The sequence below is a fragment of the Vidua chalybeata genome, chromosome 2 (genome assembly GCF_026979565.1).
Source record: "Vidua chalybeata isolate OUT-0048 chromosome 2, bVidCha1 merged haplotype, whole genome shotgun sequence".
NCBI classification, from domain to species: Eukaryota; Metazoa; Chordata; class Aves; order Passeriformes; family Viduidae; genus Vidua; species Vidua chalybeata.
In genome coordinates this window covers 30,796,656-30,811,951 of record NC_071531.1, presented here as the reverse complement: position 1 = coordinate 30,811,951, position 15,296 = coordinate 30,796,656, and the positions used below count along the sequence as shown (strand labels likewise).

Genomic DNA, 15,296 nt, shown 5'->3' with positions numbered 1-15,296 from the left:
ATTCACAATGATTGAATTTTTTATGCCAGATGCTTTGCTTTCACAAGTGCTGAATGAAGAGGATATGTGTTAGCTTGTGGAACTGAATTATCAGCAAGTTTGCTGATCAGATTGTTGCCCGCATCTTTGCCTACACACAGTCCTTGCTTGGTCAAAATCACATTGTACTGGACTTCTTTTTCTGCAAGGAGACTGTTTCAATTTTTACCCTTATTAAGTCAGACAAATACTGACAAAAAGTGCAGCTTTTGAAAACAAAGCTGAATGTGTCCTGTGATTCTAGCTTGACTTATCTCATGATTGCTATTCCTAGCCCTTAGGAGAAGGGCTCACTGGCATAACACTAGTTCCTAGCTAATATTCTAGCAGTGTGGAACTTAGTCTTCATTTCAGAGAGCTGAAATTTATGACACATGTGCTGCAGCAAATATATATTGTGTAATGCCTCTTTTGGAGAGGGTTGTATGTTTGCATTTTTCCATTCGTCTCTTACTAAGAGCTGCAGTCTTTTCATAAAGCTAACTGAATTCCTGCTGAACGAGTATGTTTAATGCTTCTGGAATCCATGGTATATTTATGTTAAGGCACCTGGTGTCATTTTTATAGACAATTTGTATATTCTCACTAGTTAAAATTCTACTGTAATTTGTATTCTTGTTTCTCTGCCACTTTGTTACACATGGTGACTGTTAATCAGGCATCTTCTTGCAAGGATCATGATTGTGGTACAGATTTGTGTGGCAGGCATTATACAGGTGTTGGCATGATATGCAGACAGGAACTAGATGAGTAGGTTTCTGTGTCTTTTACTAAAGTTTGTCTAGGCAAAAAATGCTAGCACTACATGATTTTCGTGGAGAGAAATGGAGATTATTTTTTAATTATGTAGCATCTTCTTTTTATGGAACATGGAGATACTTCAATAGAATTATGGTAACAGCAAACTTGCAAGTTGCAGTTGTCAGTATGTCAAAGAAGGGGCATCTAAAAATATTATCTGTTGCTGGACTGACGTTTTTTAACTTCAGTATTGGGTTTCTTGGTTTTAGAAGAAAAGGAGGAAGAAGATGAAACAGAAGATGCAGGTCTGGATGACTGGGAAGCTATGGTTAGTGATGAAGATGGAGAGAAAGGTGGGCATGTAAATACCAAATGTATGTTTTTTCTGGTTAAGAGGCTTTGGGCTAAGTTTTCTGTTTCTATAGGAAACAATATTTCACTTAGATTTTTCCTCTGCTCTGTTAGATAAATTGTGAGGTAAGTATGATGATAAATACTTACAAGAACCTCTTCTCAAAAGCAGAGCTTTCAGAAGCCATGCACATACTGCTTAAGACAACCCTTTGGAAATACTTTTATGTGGAGTTACCATCTTAAAATAAATGGGTTGTAATTTTTTTGCCCTTTGTTATGGGAGTAAAAATCCGCTTCTCTAATATGTGCTTAAACCATCTCTGTGAGCTTAGGGAAACTTTTTACCTGGTATTGTATTGCTCTATTGTGAAGGTTAAGTGTGCATGTGCTATAAGTTCTCCTCTACAGGGAGAGGCTGAAAGAATTGGGATTGTTCAGCCTGGAATAGAGAAGGCTCTGGCGTGACCTAATTGCAGCCTGCCAGTACGTAAAGGGAGCCTACAGGAAAGATGGAGAGAGATGATTTACAAGACCATGTAGTGACAGGATGAGGAGAAATTAATTCAAACTGAGAGAAATTGATTCAAACTGAGAGTCGGATTAGTTGAGATATTCGGAAGAGCTTCTTTACTGTGAGGGTGGTGAGACACTGGAAGAGGTTGCCCAGAGAGGCTGTGGATCCCTATCCCTGGAAGTGTTCAAGGCCAGATTGGATGGGGCTTTGAGCAACCTGCTCTAGTGGAAGGTGTCCCTGCCCTTGGCAGGGAGGCTGTAACTAGATGGTCTTTGGTGTCCCATTCAGTCCAAACCATTCTGTGATTCTATGATGTGCTTCTTTGAGAGGCAGGTTTAGAAGAAGGGAAAGAATTGCCAGAACATATATATTCCGTGCATGTATGCCAAAGGCCATATTCTGTGTGTACTCAACAGCAATGTTTATGGGAAACTTAGGGCTGTGCTACAGTGCAGGGATAACTTCTCAAATACTTTCTTCCAGTGGTGGAGGAAAGTGTATTTCTGTGAGCCATCCTGAACAGGAGTTGAATACTGGACTTGGTGCTTCCTTAATGTCTTAATTCTTTCTTATGCTTAAAGACTATTTATTCATCAAGTACTTGTCACTTGCCTGTGCTTCTGACACCTGTGCTTTTGAGTGTAATACTTGGCATACAGATACATATACCAGAATGGATTTAATTCCAGCACAGGTGTGTTCCTCTGGTGCTTTTGAGTTCTAAGGGCTGCTTGCCTTCTTGAATGTTTGTTTTAGTCTGGCACCACTGTCCTGGAGAGGACATAACACTTCTTACTGCTTGAATTTGAAGGCTCTGCCAATGGGATACAGAAAAGGAGCCTTCTTGAGAATTAGATTTAGTGTATTACTAAGCTGATGGATTATGAGTATTGCAAGGAAATGTTACTAATCTCTAAGAGCAGTGAGCCTGCAAGCAGTGTTGTAAGAAGAAGAATCCATGGTTTTAAAGTGATCAGCTTGCCTTTCATGATTTTACAGGTGATTATAAATGGGAAGCTTTCAAAGAAATAAATTCTTTGTTTGTTTATTGAAGAATTCATATGAAAAATGCTGATCTCTGAACAGTCTAAAAAAACTTGAAGATGAATTTTTTTTTTTTAATGAGCATAAAGAGACCATTTGTTCTGATTATTATGTGTGCTTAAATGTGCCTTCCTGATCAGTAGTGTACAGAACCCATATAGTAATGATTTGGAGTATTTCGGCTTTATTAAAAATGTGTTGGTGCATTATTCCTTTATGAAGTGCACGTGACTTTAAAGAAAGTCTGAATGTTTGCAAATAATGTTAAACATAAGTGTGCTGATAATACCATTCTTCACTCCACCCTAAACTTGCTTTCTTTCTGGATTTGAAACACAAGCCAACAACTCTGAACATGAAGCGCTCTTTTGCCTTTTTTTTTTACATTGGAAGTTGAAAAATTATCTTGACAAGCACTTATTGTAGAACCTACTCTCAGTCCTCATTCTTCTCTAGTAGTCTCTTTTGCTTTTTGGTGCCATCTCCCCCCAGAAGTGTGAACTTAATAAAGAATTTTTACTTTACTTTTTTTTTCACAGAGAGCAAACCTGTCCATATTGAAGTCAAAGAACAAAATGAAGTGGAAGATGAAGAGGAGGAAGAAGATGAAGAGGAGGAAGAGGAAGAAGAGAGTGAAGAATCTGAAGACAGTGAAGGCAGTGAAGATGAGGATGAAAAGACTTCAGATGAGAGAGAGCCAGACTCTCAAGCTATTGGAAAACAATCTATGGAAAAAAAGCCTAGCAAGGAAATTAGCTCTGATTCTGAGTATGACTCTGATGATGACCGCACTAAAGAGGAGCGTGCTTATGACAAAGCTAAACGGAGAATTGAGGTATTAAAATACACATGCATTCTTGTGTTGTATAACAAACAGATTAATTTTCAGTTAATTTTGTCAAATTTTTCAAAATGGTGGTTGTGTCAAGGCTAATATTTAAGCAGGTTCAGAAATTGTATTAATTAAGAAAAAAACCCCTTGGTTTTGTGTGAAGATAAAGTATTTGTTTTTTGGTAACTTGACCACAAAGATGGCAACTTCAGGGTTGTTCCCCTTCACCTCTATATCCCTCCTGGAAAAAGAGGCTTTTATTTTTTAGAGATATTTTCAAGTTCTAAAAGATGTGTCTAAACTGTTCAGTGCTTTCATAGCTGTTAATGTTTTTGGTTTCCTCACCCAAGGTGCTTGTTCAGAATGCACCTTCAGCAAAGCTACTGTTAGTGGATATAGCAGCTTAGCCTACTAGATTGTAACAAGAACCAACTAAACAAAAATGTAATTGTTAGTCAAAATTTTTTGATTTACCAAAAGAGGCATGACAGCCCTTAAATTGCCTTGAAAATGTAAGTCCCACATCTAATTCTGTGTTTGCATGTATGTAATCAAGTCAAGAGGTGAGCTGGGGTTTTTGGTTTATACTCACCAAATTTTTATGTGTCTTTTACATAGAAACGACGAGCTGAAAACAGCAAAAATATGAACACTGAAAAGCTCAGAGCACCAGTTATCTGTGTCCTGGGGCATGTAGACACAGGCAAGACCAAAATTTTAGATAAGGTAAGGTGTGGAGTGTGAAAGCACTGCCTGTACCTCTTGTTCATGCATTTATTTTTTTGGTTGAAGACAGAAAGAATTAGAGAGTGCTCAGACATAACTTTAGTCTCTTCTATGTAAGTATTTCTGGTCTTTTTTTGTCTTTAGCTCCGCCACACTCATGTGCAGGACAGTGAAGCTGGTGGTATCACTCAGCAGATTGGAGCAACTAATGTTCCTCTTGAAGCTATTAATGAACAAACCAAGATGGTGAAAAATGTAAGTTACAGCACTTCAACGATTGCATCTTAAAAAATATGGAATGTAGACTAATAAAGGCCATGTGAGATTTCCTGACATGGACAGATGCACCTCCTCCCCCACCCCCCAGTCTCTAATTTTGTGGTTGATTGTTTTTTAATTCCTATCATGTCCCCAGCAAAGGGAAGGCTGTCTCATTTTTCATACTTTTGATTTCAGTTAATGCATTGCTGTTTCTTCAGAAAAATATGCAAATACTCTTTACTGTGTTCTGGGCAGTGCACATATGTACACAGACTGCTTACTTGTCAGTATTTTGATTGTAAATTGAGACTCTTGAAACCTCTTGAGTATATTTTGTATTAAAAACTTACCCTTTGCTGTGTATGCTTAAATTTGGCCAGTTTCTGGGTGATGAATTTTATCATGTTACAGAAATAGTAACTGTTCTGTAGCATTTGTTTTGGATACTATATCCTATTTTGCTTGCAGAAGCAGCTGGCTGAAAAGCCTTGGGGTAGTAATGGCTTTTTCCAAGATTTTGCTCAACTTAGTAAACCTGTAAACTTAGGGGAGAGAAGAAAATCATCAAGATAAGGATGGTACATCTCACTACCTTGATATGGTTTTTCTTCTGTAGGCTGCTTTGTCTTACAGATTTTAGCTTAGCTTGTGGCAAGTTGGCACCTGGAGGAATGTGCTGCATCACTTTTTTTAATGTTGAAATGACTGTTGACTGATTTGGTTTATAGAGGGTGCTGGCCTTAAAATATGTATCTGGACTTTTGAAGTGCAGGCTGTCAGTAATGTTGCCAGCTCTTACTTTGTTCCTTTTTTTTTTTTTCTTGTGTAATCTCTACAAGATGTCTAATATTTTGAAATGTTAGTTTGACAGAGAGAACATAAAAATTCCAGGCATGCTGATAATTGACACTCCAGGACATGAGTCTTTCAGGTAACATTTTCTCACAATGTTGTACTTCTCAGAACTGATGGCAAAAGCATCTGGAGATATTGTGGAGATATTCTTAGCAAAGTGTGGTCTTTGCTTAATTCATTGTTTTAGTTCTCACTTAAAAAAAGTCCGACAAAGCCAACTTAAAGTAGAGGAATTAAGTGGATTTGCTTCATTTGCAGGTGCTTTTTATATCTGGTTAATTGCTGACCTTTTATAGCTGATTAATTTTCTGTCTTCGTGCCAATTGAGCCATGAATATCTGAAAAAGCATGTAAATAAATAGTTAGTGTAAGAGGAAAGATGGAAGCAGGAAGCTAGCTGGAGGAAAAAAGGTGAGGATTTCAGGTGACCTAAGTACGCTGCTATGAGAAATTAAAACTTTTTTCCTAGTCTCTCATTCATAGCGTCCCATTTAAGGTAACTGAATTTGTAAGACTGGAAGTTACTAATTATACAAGTCATCTGAGTCTTAGTAGAGATCAAATGCATTCTAGGAACACCAATGGCATACAGGCAAGCCACTAAATCAGCTTTTAAGGGTAAAACATGACATGCATAACCGAACTCACTGAGATCTTGGGTGAAATCTTGAAACAGAAGGATTAAGACTTTGATGTGACATTTTTCAGTAAAAACCTTTGTAAGCATTGAATTGGTAATGTTCAGATCAATACCATGACATGGTACCTCTTACAGCTCTCCATCTTCTAGCCAGGTTTTGTTTGGCAACAAAGATGTGATAGTCTCTTTACCTTGTATTGTATAAAATCGTGATAGTCTTAGTGTTTATGTAGTATATAAAAAAAGTCTTGTTCAGGTTTTACACTCCTGCATTTCACTTTAACTGTCTCAATTGTTGCTCAGAAAATGATCAGAATATATCTTACATTGTAAAAATCTATAATAATATGAAAACTTTCAGGATAATAATATCTTAGTTTTGCTTACACATTTTTAATGAATTTTGTTAAACAAAAATTAAAAAGTGCCATTTGAACAGTTTACATTTTTGAGGGGAAATAACTGATGAGCTTTAGCATTTTGTTTGTCAGTGTAAGTTTGACCTTCTACTTGGTGTTTTTATAAAGGTTCTGTTGCTAAATGACTGACTTTTTTTTTTTCCTGCCTTTTAATGTCACAGCAATCTAAGAAATAGAGGAAGCTCACTTTGTGATATTGCTATACTTGTAGTTGACATCATGCATGGTTTGGAACCACAGACAATTGAATCAATAAATCTGTTGAAATCAAAGAAATGCCCCTTTATAGTAGCTCTCAACAAGGTAGGATAGATTTTTATCCTAATAGTTAATCCACTCTAATGCTGCATTTGGCATTTTACAATTGTCTGCTTTCTTCCTTGCCTTGGAATTGTTTTGTGTAAAATCTGAAGGGGTGGTTCTTGGGTCCTGTGTGTTGCATTTTTCTTTGTCCTTGATACCACAATGGCTCTATGGGAGCTTTGCAGAACAATCAGAACTTCTTGAAGTCCTGATTGGTAAATTTTGTTGCCTTATGTAACTTCTGTATATGATTCACACTTCTGGAAGTTGTACTACAGTTGGGTTTTTTTTTTCCTTGTGCCTACTTATATAGATTTGTGTGCATTTTCTGAGAAAATTCCAACACAAGCTTCATGTTGACGAGTCATACTTTAGCCACTGATACTGGTCAGTTTGACTTGAAGACAAGCTGACCTTAGGCCATGGAGCAGTAATGTTGATCACTGGTGGGAAGTGTTTTGGGCTTTGCTATATTAGATGGAAAATCAGCCAGTTATTTTCTGCCCTGTTTTTAGAAATCTTGTGCATGAGAAATTATGCTGCCTGTTTGTGATGACTCAATGAATTATTTTATATATATATGGAAATTACTCATGTCCAATGACTTTGGAAGCCATCTGACATGCTGATGGAGAGCTGTCAGAAGGCTATTCATGTGCAGTGTACAAATTGCAATATACTTCAAAAATGAAAGGAACATTAAGATTGAAGGTGGTTGGAACTGAGGAGGCCATTATCTCTTTGCCAAAACCAGCTACTTTTTAAAAGAATGCGGACAGCCTCTTGGATGGAGAGGTGTCCAGGCCTTATGGCAGAGTAGTAGAGAGCTCCCTTTCGGTCAGACCCTTCTCTGTAGCAACATGGGAAAGAGTCCATATTTACCAGTAAATTTTAGATGTTCTTTGTAAAACTGGCGTAGTCTCTTTTCAGGAAAAACCACAAACACCTCAGTGGTTTTGGGTTTTTTTTTGTATGTATGTGAATCTATAAACAGGTCTCTTCTAATGTTTTATTTTAATCTTGATGTAATTTATGCATATAAACTTCTTCCATATGAAAAAGATTACTATAGCTTGATTTTTTAAAATCTGAAGTAATATTGCTATCCTGTAATATTGCCTGACATAAACAGAGCTAAATATAGGAGCTAAAGAAGACTTTAATTTGATTACTGGAGCAGATAGATGGCTGGCTAAGTTGGTTAATAAAGTATTTCTCACTGATGATGTGGCATAAGCATAAAGACACCTTTTAGTAAGCTGCATAAGATGACATACTGTTGTATTTTCAAGATTGATAGGTTATATGACTGGAAAAAAAGTCCCGATACAGATGTAGCTATCACCTTAAAGAAGCAGAAAAAAAATACGAAAGATGAATTCGAAGAACGTGCAAAAGCTATCATAGTGGAATTTGCAAAACAGGTAGGTTGGAATATCCAAGGTTCTTTGCTTAAAAGTGGTAGTAAAGAGGGGTGGGTGTGTGGTGTGGTTTGTGTTAGTGCGTGGTTTTTGTTTTGTTTTTTCCCCTTTCCTCAAAACAACTTGGAATATCAAGAAAACTGTTGCATCTCTTCTGACACATTGGTATTAATCTCTCATAAACCGAACTTTGTTGTTTTTACATTTTGCATAATTTTAACTGCTCCATCCTTACTGCTGGTTTGGAGAAAAGTAGCTAATTGCTGTGCATGGTCAATGGAGTCATGAATAGCAGATGGAGTTTTCTGTTACTGTTCTCTTTCTCTTTGGGAATAGCCTGAGAGAATCCCATCTGTCTCTTTCTCTTGGATGCTGGCAGGGTATGAATCACATCAGTTCTGGGAACTTCCTCTGTTGGTGACATACAATGCGGTCTAGAAGCTAGATGGGGTAATTAGCTTTGTAGAATTATCCCACACTGCTTCCAAGTATGGTTTGAGGCTTCATGTTCCATAGCGTGCTGTCAGTAACAGTGTTGGCTTTTTAAATTGGGATTTTAAAAATGCAGTGGTATTTGCCTGGGGTTGAATGTTACTGTCAGTACTGATGTGTATATGTGCTTTTCCCTATGTAACTGTTAATCCTGTTTCCAGGGCTTGAACGCTGCCTTGTTTTATGAGAATAAGGATCCCCGCACTTTTGTTTCTCTTGTACCTACCTCTGCTCACACAGGGGATGGCATGGGAAGTCTGATAGCTCTCCTTGTTGAGCTCACGCAAACCATGCTGACCAAGAGACTGGCTGAGTGTCAGGAGCTGAGAGCTCAAGTCATGGAGGTAATACAGCAGCTCTTTCTTGAAATTCATATAGAAATTTCCTTCCACCCTTCCTTCTGGTAAAAAATGTGTGTTTGAAGTGCTTAAATAGGAAGTGACTTTTTTCCCCTTTCATTCAGGTTAAAGCACTGCCAGGCATGGGCACTACCATAGATGTTATTCTGATTAATGGACGTCTGAGAGAAGGAGACACCATTATTGTTCCTGGGGTAGAAGGTCCTATCGTGACTCAGATTAGAGGTCTGCTGCTGCCTCCTCCTATGAAGGAGCTACGAGTTAAGGTATGGCAGCTGGTTACTGTACTGACATTTAGAACCAGGAAAAAAATAGATCAAGTTTTATAAAAAGAGAATGTAGTAGAATGTGGTTATATTAATGGTATCTAAAGGGGGCTTCAAGGAGAATGCAGGGGACATCTGGTATCTTTTGTGAAAATGTTCTTGTATGTTCCTGCTGGGGTATGTGTTGTCACAGCAGTGGCAGAGAGAACGATCAAGGAATTACCTTGCAAGGAAGATTAGGGTGTGTATGCTTTAATAAGGGATTCAAGTATGTGGCTACATGTGAGAGGGAAATACTCATCTTAAATGGAAACTGGCATGTACTGGTACAGTGGCTTATGAATTAAAGTTATAATATAGAAAATATGGAAGTGTTTTTTTAGTAACAAAAACCATATACACTTACATTTGAGAAAAGTGAACACACGAGTTTCTAAGGCTGCTTGGTGAGCAGCAGTGACCAGGAATTCTGCAGAATCTGCAGCCTGTTGGTGTTTTCAAGAGCTGTAGGTTCTGCTGCCTTAGTCCTGTTAGCCTGAGGAGAGGCCCTGAATTTGAAATCCTTCCTGCATGACTTTCCATGAAATGAGAAGGAGACACAGAATAAAAGGCTGGAAAAAATTAATTTGTATATTAAGATTAATGCATGCAATTCAAAGGTGATGAAAAGAGCTGCTTTGATGTTTCCTGTTTAAAAGGGAAGGAATAAATGTCTGCACAGACTTACTTTATAAGGCAAAGAAAACCAAATAGATAACCTAGGTGAATGTAATAGGATAGGCCTTTCAGGTTTGGGAACCCTGAGCTGTGGAAAAGTAAACCTAGTGTAGCTGTTAGGCTTTTTTTGAGGCAGGCAGTGAGGATGCATTTTAATTCAGCTCATTCATTTGGAATTGTCATCCTTGAAATAAGACTCAAATTTTTGGGGTGGAGAGCTAAATGATAGAGGTTTGCAGGAACAAAGTGCTTATTGAGGAAGGAAGCTGCCTTGCTTTTAAGAAAAAGATGGGATGTCTAAATAAAACAAATTAAGAAACAAACCAGAAAATCCTTCCAACATCAATTTAAAGTTCTTCAGAAATAAGTGATTTTGTTATGTCTTAGAGCCATGCCCTGGGTGTGAGATCTTTGAGGTTCCCCTAGATGGGGAGAGAACCTGGGAAACTGAACACGTAATTATGCACATGAGAAGGCTGGATGGCCTCCAGTGGGGAGAGTGAGACAGCCCTTCCTGCAGAGAGGCTTGAGCTGTGTGTCAGCTAAGCCTTAGTGTTTTTGTTAAGCTGTTGGCATCTTCCCATCACTTGCCTATGGGGCTGAATTTGTGGGGTTTTATTAGTGAGTAGCTGCCTATTTTGAGTTGCTTGCTTTTTTCTACTTTATGTTCCTTTTTGGCCCCATTCTCTGCTTTTAGAAGATATCCCTGTGCCCTGTCTACCTTGGTAGGGGTGCAGGCGGTATCTGAAGGGAGAAGAGCAGGAGGACTGAAACATGCAAGTGCAAAGCAAAGATGATCATGATGAAAGCTGCACTTCACTGCTCCCTGCTGTGTTCTTCAACTGCTTAACACAGAACTCTTTGCTAGTGTGTATATTCTCTTTTTCAGAACCAGTATGAAAAGCACAAAGAGGTTGTTGCTGCTCAAGGTGTGAAGATTCTTGGGAAAGATTTGGAAAAAACCTTGGCTGGTTTGCCATTGCTTGTAGCTCATAAAGAAGATGAAGTCCCAGTTCTCAAGGTGAGGTGGCTGATGTTGAAGTACAACACACTGAGGGTAACTTGAGCTCTCTGGTGATGAAACTCACCAGAAATGCTCTCAAATGTTGAGAGCTCAGTTTGCAAATAACTGGGTTTTTTGGTTTAGTTGTTTTAAAAACTGTTCCAGTAACATGTTTTAGCCTTGTGCCCATGTGAAGCTTTGGTGGTGTGATGTTTTTAGTATCTTGAGCATAATTTTTTCCCTGATATTTTGCTGTGGTGTCTCTGCTGCTAGAATAAGGTTGGAAAACAAGTGTCATGGCATAGTTTGACTCTGTTAATTACTGATTTGGTATTTGTAGTAATTTATGGATATATTCTAATCAAATTATATTAGGTACATATCTACTAGTGGAGTTCTGCAAACTCTCCTAATTGCAATACTAATTTAAGACTTTTGCAATAAATTTATTTTATGACTAAAATGGTGGAAAGGCTGTAGCTATCCTAAACTCAAAAGTGCTCTGTTTTGCCTTCTCCAAAGGCAGGTAGATAGTTTGCTAATTTACTTTTAATTTACATGTTGCTACTTTACTTTTAATCATAGTCTTTAGTCTTCTGTCTACTTATTTGTGCCTTTGAAGGGAGGTTGGGAGGTTGAATTTTTGGGATGTCCAAACACAGACCTTGTTGCTGGGTCCGCAGGAGTATTTACTTCAAGTGTACTACTGGTAGTAGATACACAATGGCTAAAAGTCAATGGCAAAACCCAATCATCTGCCAGAGGAAGAGACTTAAGTGTTTGATGTTAGAAGGCATAGGCTCTGAAAAAATGTGGGTTTTTTCACTTCTCTAAAAGCAACAAATTGGCTTTGCTGCTCTTGCATCCTGTTTGGTAACCAGGCCTAAAGAGTGTTCAGGATCCTTTCCAGCTCGTGGTTTTAGGTGTCAGCTTTTGTCATTGATCCTCAGGCAGCTGAAGGCATTGCCACACAGTGTGGGCCATGTGTTTGCTTAGCCTTGCCAACAGAAACTTGTAGTGCTGGGAAAGTGATGTGTAGTCTGCAGAGAAATGTTACCATCTCTGAAGGTGGGCATCATTATATGATCATCTTCCTACAAAATCCTCAGGTCTAGTTCAGCTCAGGCTTTTCTAATGCCAGAAACAGTCAGTATCTCACAGGCTGTGTTTGATTTACACTGCAGCTCTGTCACTTGGGACCTATCACCATGGCTGTTGCATGTTTTCAGCAGCCCATGAACAGGAAGATTTTGTACCCTGAGGCATAAATAGCAAGAGAACTAAAACTTGCTTTTCTTTTCTCCTGTTTTGTTTTTTTTTTTCCCCTAAAGGATGAACTAATACATGAACTGAAGCAAACACTGAATGCAATCAAATTAGAAGAGAAAGGTGTTTATGTCCAGGCTTCTACTTTAGGCTCTTTAGAGGCATTACTTGAATTTCTTAAAACATCAGAAGTGCCAGTAAGTACTACTGTGCTTTGTCTGATGCCATTGATTCTGTGTTTAGTCAGTAAATGTTTCCTTTTCACTCAGAGATTAGTAACTTGATTTTTGTGGTTTTCTTCAACAGTATTCAGGAATTAATATAGGTCCTGTCCATAAAAAAGATGTTATGAAGGCATCAGTTATGTTGGAGCATGACCCACAGTAAGTAGCTTTGCTTTACTGTGCTGATAAATGTGCAGTGGTGCTGCAGGCAGGCCTGGCCTGCTCTAGGTTTGTGGTGAGCCTGGTGAACTGTTGGGCTCGCTGTTCCCTGCAGGTACGCCGTCATTCTGGCATTCGATGTGAGGATTGAACGTGACGCACAGGAGATGGCTGATAGCTTAGGAGTTCGGATCTTTAGTGCTGAAATAATTTATCACTTATTTGATGCCTTCACAAAATACAGACAAGATTACAAAAAACAGAAACAAGAGGAATTCAAGTAAGTGTGAGCAGTTGTGTTCTGGATGTTTCCCAAATAAGTGTCTCTCTTATTTTAGTATAAATGAAGCTGTATTTAACTACTGGTTTCCTTATTACTTAGCATTTGGTTCTGATGGAGAGGGAGGAGAGGAGGAAAATGGTAAGACAATAAATTGATAGTTTTCAAGAATTCAGTGCTCCAGTCTAATTGTTTAGATCTGGATTAGGCTTAGTAGGGTGAGAGCTGTGAAAGCTGTGCAGCAGATGCAGGATTCAGCTAAAACTGTTGTATAATACGGAGTGTTTTTATTACAGTTTGCTTTCTATACTTGGCTTCTCTTCCTGGATTGTGGCAGATGGGTTAGTCTTGCAGAGTTAAAAAAACAAAACTAAAAGGATTTGGATTCTATTGTTTCATATTCATATGATCCCGGTGTAGAGGGCTTAATTCTGACTGCAGTAACATGAATATGTAATAATTCAAGGATTTATAGGGACCCAAAATTAATTTTTGGAATCGTGTGTCATTGGGTGGCCTTCAGTAAAATACGGACAGTCAAAATAAATGAAAATGTATTTTGTTTCATATTGATCCCAACTTGAGTTTGTTTAGCTCAGCTTTTAAATGTGTTTGTTCACTTGGCAAAAAAAAACCCTTGAAATTCTGGAGTTCAGGCAGCAATACTTCTATTCCTGCGTTCTTGTGAGGCTGTAATTACACTATAAAATTACTACTCCTTTGGTCTTGGTCTAAGTTGAGTGCTCAAGCCTGTCAAATTAAAATCCATGCCAGGCATGAATGATTATTACTCCTTGTAGTTCTTGAAGAACAGGTATGGACTAGAATTAGCAAGATTGGAAAAGAGGTTTTTTCCTGCTTTTCTCCAAGTAACACTCCTAGAATGAATGCCCAAGAAGTGTGGGAGAAGGTAGAACTGTTAATGTTACATCCATTGTTCCAGTGTATCTTTCAAAGTGCCTTTTCTTGTCATCTTCCAGGCATATAGCAGTGTTTCCATGCAAGTTGAAAATACTCCCTCAGTTCATTTTCAATTCTCGTGACCCAATAGTGATGGGTGTTGTGGTGGAGGCCGGCCAGGTGAAGCAGGGGACTCCCATGTGTGTACCTAGCAAAAATGTAAGTCATGGCCTCTTCCCACTGCATGTTTGATCCAGCTGGTAGTTCCTGGGATGATGCGCCATAGAGTGCTTGCATGCTTTTCCTCACCATAGAGTGCTTGCATGCTTTTCCTCACCATATAGAGTGCTTGCATGCTTTTCCTCAGTGCAGATTGCTGGTGGGAGATGAGGGTCAGACTTGCAGATCAAGTCTTTTTTCTGGTGCTCAAATATCTCACTGCTTTCTGCCAGAAGAGTTGAGCCCTGGAGCAGGGCAGAGGAAGTGTGGCTGGAGGGCACCTGCCAGTTTTGTGCTCTGCTATTGAGTAATGGGCAAAATTGTCCTACCTGGTAGCTAAAAAAGGGGAGAACCAACTCTTGAGATTTTAAGGGCTAACCAGCTGATATGCCAGATGAGCAGTGGGAGGTTGGTGTCCCTGCCCTTTTCAGGATGGAGCACTTGCTGTGCTGTATGTTTTGCTTGCCTGTGCTGAGGTGGCAGCTCTGCCAGTGCCCCAATTCCTGCAGCAAGTCTGTGCCTACAGAGAGGAGTTTAGAGAAGGGTGTGTGCATAGAGGTTTGGTGGATGTGTTACAGCTGCTTCATTGTATTACAGTTTGTTGAAATTGGAATAGTTACAAGTATTGAAATAAACCACAAACCGGTGGATGTTGCAAAGAAAGGCCAAGAAGTTTGTGTTAAAATAGAACCTATTCCTGGGGAATCACCTAAAATGTATGGACGACATTTTGAAGCAACAGATATCCTCGTCAGCAAGGTAAGAGTAAGAGCAGTCTGCATTTATGGAGAGGGCTTAGGACAGAGTGGCGGCTTGCTTGAAGTGGAAATGTAGCACGAAGCCTCAAAACCAGGGGAGGAGCCTTCTGTCACAGACTGAGATTCACTTGGGAGGGTGTGTGCGTGGCATCATGCAGCCCAGGTCTCTGGAGCTGTGCTTTGAGGTCTGCAGTGGTGCCTCTGCAGAGGCCTAAAGGAAGGAGGTGCTGTGGCTGCAAAGACATTGCCCTTTGAGAGGGCAAAATGCCACACTCACTATTTGCCAACTGTTTGTCCACAGAGCTCAGCAGTCCCCCAGGGCACCACAGCCTGTGCTTGAAATGGCACCACAAATAGCAATCCTCAGTTGCTCTGACTGTGTGGCACTGGGCTTGAATGAGATGATCCTTTGCTCCATCTTTTGCTGTTGGAAGTAAAGCCACAGCTCTCCACCTTCTCAACTGCTATAATCACCATGTCATAGGACACCTCCTGCCACGCATG

General features: G+C 39.2%; 2 protein-coding genes across 7 annotated transcripts in view; one reads left to right on the top strand and one right to left on the bottom strand.

The window, feature by feature from the left end:
* EIF5B (eukaryotic translation initiation factor 5B) overlaps positions 1-15,296 on the top strand; it is a 35,830-nt gene that overhangs the window by 18,566 nt on the left and 1,968 nt on the right. For 2 of the 3 annotated variants that reach the window (XM_053934247.1, XM_053934249.1), the window contains 15 exons: positions 1,050-1,133; positions 3,232-3,527; positions 4,143-4,250; positions 4,395-4,505; positions 5,375-5,442; positions 6,587-6,728; positions 8,021-8,152; positions 8,803-8,985; positions 9,105-9,266; positions 10,873-11,004; positions 12,318-12,449; positions 12,559-12,635; positions 12,751-12,915; positions 13,896-14,034; positions 14,632-14,793. In XM_053934247.1, the coding sequence (XP_053790222.1) occupies positions 1,050-1,133; positions 3,232-3,527; positions 4,143-4,250; positions 4,395-4,505; positions 5,375-5,442; positions 6,587-6,728; positions 8,021-8,152; positions 8,803-8,985; positions 9,105-9,266; positions 10,873-11,004; positions 12,318-12,449; positions 12,559-12,635; positions 12,751-12,915; positions 13,896-14,034; positions 14,632-14,793 (2,093 nt within the window). The remainder of the gene's footprint in view (positions 1-1,049; positions 1,134-3,231; positions 3,528-4,142; positions 4,251-4,394; positions 4,506-5,374; positions 5,443-6,586; positions 6,729-8,020; positions 8,153-8,802; positions 8,986-9,104; positions 9,267-10,872; positions 11,005-12,317; positions 12,450-12,558; positions 12,636-12,750; positions 12,916-13,895; positions 14,035-14,631; positions 14,794-15,296) is intronic. The other variant, XM_053934248.1, reaches the window with a different exon arrangement.
* The window catches only part of REV1 (REV1 DNA directed polymerase), a 70,695-nt gene continuing 59,788 nt past the window's right edge, over positions 4,390-15,296 (bottom strand). For 2 of the 4 annotated variants that reach the window (XR_008429175.1, XR_008429177.1), the window contains 3 exons: positions 5,654-5,704; positions 4,862-5,053; positions 4,390-4,473 (listed from right to left, as the gene is read on the bottom strand). The gene's annotated coding sequence lies outside the window, so the exon portion shown is untranslated. Of the gene's footprint in view, positions 4,474-4,861; positions 5,054-5,653; positions 5,705-9,275; positions 9,878-15,296 lie in introns of those variants that run through there. The other 2 variants (XR_008429176.1, XM_053934242.1) reach the window with 2 other exon arrangements.